General features: G+C 40.7%; 1 protein-coding gene across 1 annotated transcript; it reads right to left on the minus strand.

The window, feature by feature from the left end:
- Nucleotides 1-2,510: 2,510 nt before the first annotated feature.
- T265_13655 (hypothetical protein) lies at nucleotides 2,511-4,985 on the minus strand (the record flags this gene model as incomplete). Its single annotated transcript, XM_009169912.1, has 2 exons — nucleotides 2,511-2,683; nucleotides 4,917-4,985. Coding segments are annotated over 2 exons (240 nt in total), but the record flags the coding sequence as incomplete, so codon positions are not given.
- Nucleotides 4,986-5,386: the final 401 nt, after the last annotated feature.

A 5,386-nucleotide genomic window follows, 5' to 3' on the forward strand; every position in this document is an offset into this window, starting at 1 on the left:
AACTGAAAAAACCGAAGAGCGCTCTTACATTTACCTTCTGTTGGGCAATTTAATTCTTGAATTCGGAAGGAAATACCGTTTTCGTCTGATCCAGAAACAGTGAACGACAACAGCAGAGGGGTGCTGTGCTCACGGCAGTCAAACACCTCCTATCAAGTACATGATTCAACATGGCAGCATACCTTTGCTACGTCAATGCATTCAGTAAATGGACAAGGTAACACAATATACAAGGCTATTGCGCGGTAAACGCTGATAAACTTTAAAAGCCAAATGTTCCGCTATATGATTGCGGGAAGATATTTCGACCGGGTCTGTGCCGCATTTGCACCTTATTGTCCGCTTACCTGACACTTATCTGTGTAATAAATGTATGAGCTGCAAGGGCCAGCACGGCATTTGGCGCTCGAATGATCGAAAAGCTGCCCAAAACCGATTAACCTCGGAGAGCAAACGTTGGCAAGGTTTCTCTGGGAATACAACAAAGCTCAATTTGGTAGGGTCGATCACATGGGTCGCCAGTGTTCTCACCGATCCACTCGATAAAAATGACATTCCAGAACCAAAATAAGTTCTTCATAAATTTTGATCACTGCCCACCCATCATAATCAACCTAAGGATGACAGCATTATTAACCACATGGGATATTTGATCACCACCAGGTCACCAGTTACACCAGTTACACCGCCCAATCATATATTTAGACGCCAACAACTTGTTCACAGTTCAACTATCGTTTAGGTGCATGATGTTTGAGGTTTTTCACTATCCATACGTATCCCGTTGGTCATGGTTAAACTTTACACTGCCTCGAAAATCAGGCTTCCATTCGGCAATCCAAAAATGTAACGAATGGTTCAACAACAAGAAAATACATGTGCGCAACCTGAGTTAAAATTATTGAAAAAAATAATGTTTTGTTATCTTAAAAGTGGATAGGTTGAACATTTAGGGTCAGGGTGAGTTTTGTAATCAGTTGCAGTGAAAATTTACTTCAATAAGCCTCAAATCTAAGATCCAAACAGAGATGAAAGAGGTTTATTCCGTCAGCTTTTCAACTTTTATAAAGTATGCAAAGAACAAGTAATGCTTGCAACTAGATACTTTGAGAAATTCAGAGAAATATACGAAAATGGACGTTGAAACTTCCGAGAATCACGTTTGCCCAGAGTAAGTCACTCAAGGCCAGCACCTAAATCTGGAAGCACGTGGCGCTCTACCTCTCAGGAAATAGATAACGCGTCTACTCCGGGCCGGTTGTTAAACGATATGCTTATTTATTTATTTTTATTGAAAAGCACCAGTTCCGCACATTGCACGCGCATACTATCGGTGGGAAGTTTCTCGGCCGGATTCATGGATAGCATGATCCAAGTTGGCTATGTACTTTGCCTTGCTAGATGAAAGTGTTACCACTTGAAGCGCGGCAAAGTTCTTCAGATTCCCAGATATTTACACTTGTTTCTTCGCACAGGCAACCTTGCCTGTCCAAGCCAGTTGAGAACGGATAAGATTGTTTGCTTGGCAAATAAACCGTTAAAGAGACGAAAATTGCGCGAAAAATTGATTTTATTTGTGATGCACGTTTTCAGATGCCATCATTTCCTTGAAGCCATTCTATGCAGATAAGCCGGGAATCATTGTAGGGCTGCTTCATTCTCATTGCGGATTGTCAGTAGTGCGTATTCCATAAAAGTAAATGGAGTATCATACACGCTACCTCCTGACCAGTAGTTTGAACATTTGACCGTTTGGCCACCAGCGGCTCATCAGCACTGTGATTAGCTGACATCAAGACAAGATAAACCATCACGTGTCCTCCAACCACGGAGTCAGTATCATGTGGCCACGTGGTGCCATTTTCGAGGGTTACGAATTCTCAGGTGGTAGTTTAATTATTCCCCCTTCTGAGGGTGGTTCTCAGTAAGGATGCAACAGCTGAACAATGCTTCTTGGTTTTTTAGACTAGACTGGCCTCACTCACACGATAAAATCTCAATTGAAAATCCAAAAATCTTCCTTTACTACCAGCAATCCTTTACTGTTACACCATTACACTGCGCACCACGTTGACTGTAATTCCGAGACATTTTCTAACCTTTTGTGGCAAGTTTACAAAAAACCTTTCTCGATTCGTGTTCAAAGTAATAATGTACTTTGGAGTGCATTATAATCTCACTTCGTTCCACACATGATACGACCATAAGATGGCTCTTGGTCCGTTGTTGGCTGGATCACACACTGAAAAAATAAGTGATCTTCAATGTGGGTCCCCTCCAGAGACTGTTTGTGACAGTGAAAGGTCCTTTTTATTCACCTAAGACGATGTTTGCACAGTTTCAGCTCAGGCGTCGTCTTCTAAGCTGTCACGGGTAATTCAGGAAGTTCATGCCAGTAAATTTTCATGACAGGCAAATGCAAGTTATTTAAATTCCATGTATTCGGATAGTATGGCAGTCAGTCCGATTGGACGATATTACGTTTTGAACATTCGCTTAATGTAACTTACCGACAGTAATTTCTTATCACTTCCATCATTGGTTGTTTCAGCTTGTGGGCATAGGTACCGGGTTCCGCGTTGAGCACCATCTCATTGTCACTCAAATGATCAACATCTTCATATTCAGGGAACGGGCGTACTTCTGAAACCTTTGCGCTGACCTTCAATCCGGATGTTCGTCGCTACAAGCATTGTGGTGAATATGGTACTCTATAGAGTCAGTATGAAAGGTGTATTATTATGGAACATACCCGTGGGTCAGCAAGTCCTATTTAGATTGGCATAAAGTAAATGAAATCGCACGGAAGTAAATTCATCCGAATAGGATTTGAAGTCCAAAACAATTGATCCCTTAAATAGATTCGATTTTAGTACCACCACGTCTTATAAATGTAATGGTTTTCATTTGTGCCTTATATTATGGGGAACGAACGAAAAGAATTGGGAACTCGTATTGGAACTCAGCTGATAAAAGCTAATCCAGCCACAGTCAATAAACACTGCGCAAACGTTTGGGAGTTCCTGAAACCGGTTGTAAAATTAGAGAAGTTCACAATACCTGATTAATCATATGCCTAAAATGAAAACATACACAGACGATTATGCTTGCGTATTTAGGCGTGGCAAAGGTTCCTCACCATCACCTACAATAAACTTTACGGCTTTCATCATTTAAAGAGAATGTAAGTAAATTTTATAAAAGATTAATATGATTATTTTTCTGTGGAATTCCCTTGTTTGAACATCTCTAGTAACCGTACGCTATCAAAGATGGCGCCATAAGTTTCTGTCAAAGTTGCAGTAGAAAATTGCTTTCTCCCAGGTTTTTTCTCTTCTCCGGATTCCCTCAGCATTGCACAGAGGACACTTTTGGTCAAGTTTGAAACATGAACTGGTTGAAAGACAAAGGTTTACCTGTCGAATGATTGTTGTGCTCTCTTAAAGGGTGGTTTATTTTTACTTGGTAGCTGTTCATGTCGTTTGTCTGCACGCTGCGTGAGCATGACATATTGGGTGCATTCCAGCCTAACTTGTTGACACCTTCGAATTGGTTTCGGTGTTTCGTCTTCCAAAAAATTGCATCACAAACTTGTTCCTGTCATGTCCGTTAATCTGAACGAAAGAAAGTTTCTGATTTTAGCCCAGAGAACAACTACACGGTTCAGAAGAATTTGCCCATATTTGAACGATCTGAATTACAAGCATCTTATATGTTATAATCTTGTTTTTAAGGTAGTATTTACTGATAAATTAAACATTAACCTCTCTGCCGAGAATTTAGGTATTTACAGTCGAGAAAGGTTTAATCGAACGAGTATCCGTAATGCATTCTGTGTTATTCTATTCATCTCTACGAAAGTGGAACCTGTGCATTGTCTTGGTTTGCAACGCTTTTTGAAAGAGTCTGCAGTTTGCGCACCATCTCGGTTCGGTATCTTTCCGATCTAGAACACCTTCACTATCAAGTAGGCTTTAGATTGCCTCATACAACATACGCATCGAATAACCTTTGTCATTTTTCTTAGCACCGTTTCATAGGTTTTGCGTTTAAGATGTAGGCCATTGACAAACCGACAACGATTGACGCGATTTAGGTTATTGCGTAAACTCTACTTAATGCCAGCTGATAAATAAACCGTACTTCATTGTGCATGCTTCAAGTGACCTTGGAATCCAGCAACAGACGTATCAATGAAGCACAGCAAGCAAATCACCTGTTAGATTGGCCGTATTATCCAACACTACCATGATATTTGAACCTTCCGGTATCAGTGCTCATCAGTCGGTCAAAAGGAGACATCCCGACTGTCTCTGCTGGTGAAATCAGCTGATGTGCATCTAGATATCCAGTTAGGTGACCCACCGTACACAAGTGGTCCTATGATGACGACTGATAATCCGCCGCGTAGATTGGGAGGCAGGTTATTTTATCGAATTCCCTGGCAAACACGTAGATGAATGGGTATCACGGAGTAGTCGGTCTGGTTAGCGTTGCCGTCAGTCTAAACTGAATTAGACTTTAATATAACATTTGCACTATGCTTATAAATGCTGATTTTGTAGAGATTAGCTTGTAGCATGCTATGTTTTTCACACCTGGATTTGAGTCACAAGTGATTCAATGGATTTGGGACTCTATTTCACTTGAGCCGGTCGAGTCCCTCTCAAATTGCGTAGAGTGAAGAAGCTGACAGACTAGTTTACCCGTAGTTCCATATCAGATATCACGTCCACAAACTGTTCCTGATGATTTGCAAGACCTCAAACATCCGTTGATCGCATTTTCCAAGCTTCAAACACATGACAACAAAAATAATCAGGATAACTGTTCAAATTTTCTATGATTCTCCAAATATAGCGCACCAGTTATCAGATACATATCGTCAAAAATTGCGTAAAAGTAAGGGAACCTACCCACTGAAAAATGTGCACTTTGCCGACCATCCGAATATCTTCTGACTGTTCGTCATCTCTGTTTGCCATCAGGTCATCCAACAGAACGTTTGCACTGACGATCGTGCTCACTTGATCTGAAATTGAAGATAGCTATTTGAAATATTATTCAACAGCGTAAACAAGGAAGTATATCCGGCAGTGCTTTGAAATGGATTGTTATCTAATTCCACATTAATCGAATCCTAAAATCTTCGGTCGACAGTGGGAACAACAGATAAAAAATAACGAAAGTTTTTGCATTTAAAATTGATGCCGTGTTTCTCTGAATAAAATCTATTGTCTTGCAAGCCTGTTACACATTTTTCAGAAGATCGGTATCTATCCAGCAGCGAGGCGCTCATAAAGGCACGTCTTATTACCAGTGTATTTTAGTCTATTCTGATCGCTCACAAAAATTTCAGCAGCGAGACATTCTGCACGGGCGGAAA

This window comes from Opisthorchis viverrini, assembly GCF_000715545.1.
Source record: "Opisthorchis viverrini unplaced genomic scaffold opera_v5_88, whole genome shotgun sequence".
Classification (NCBI taxonomy): domain Eukaryota; kingdom Metazoa; phylum Platyhelminthes; class Trematoda; order Opisthorchiida; family Opisthorchiidae; genus Opisthorchis; species Opisthorchis viverrini.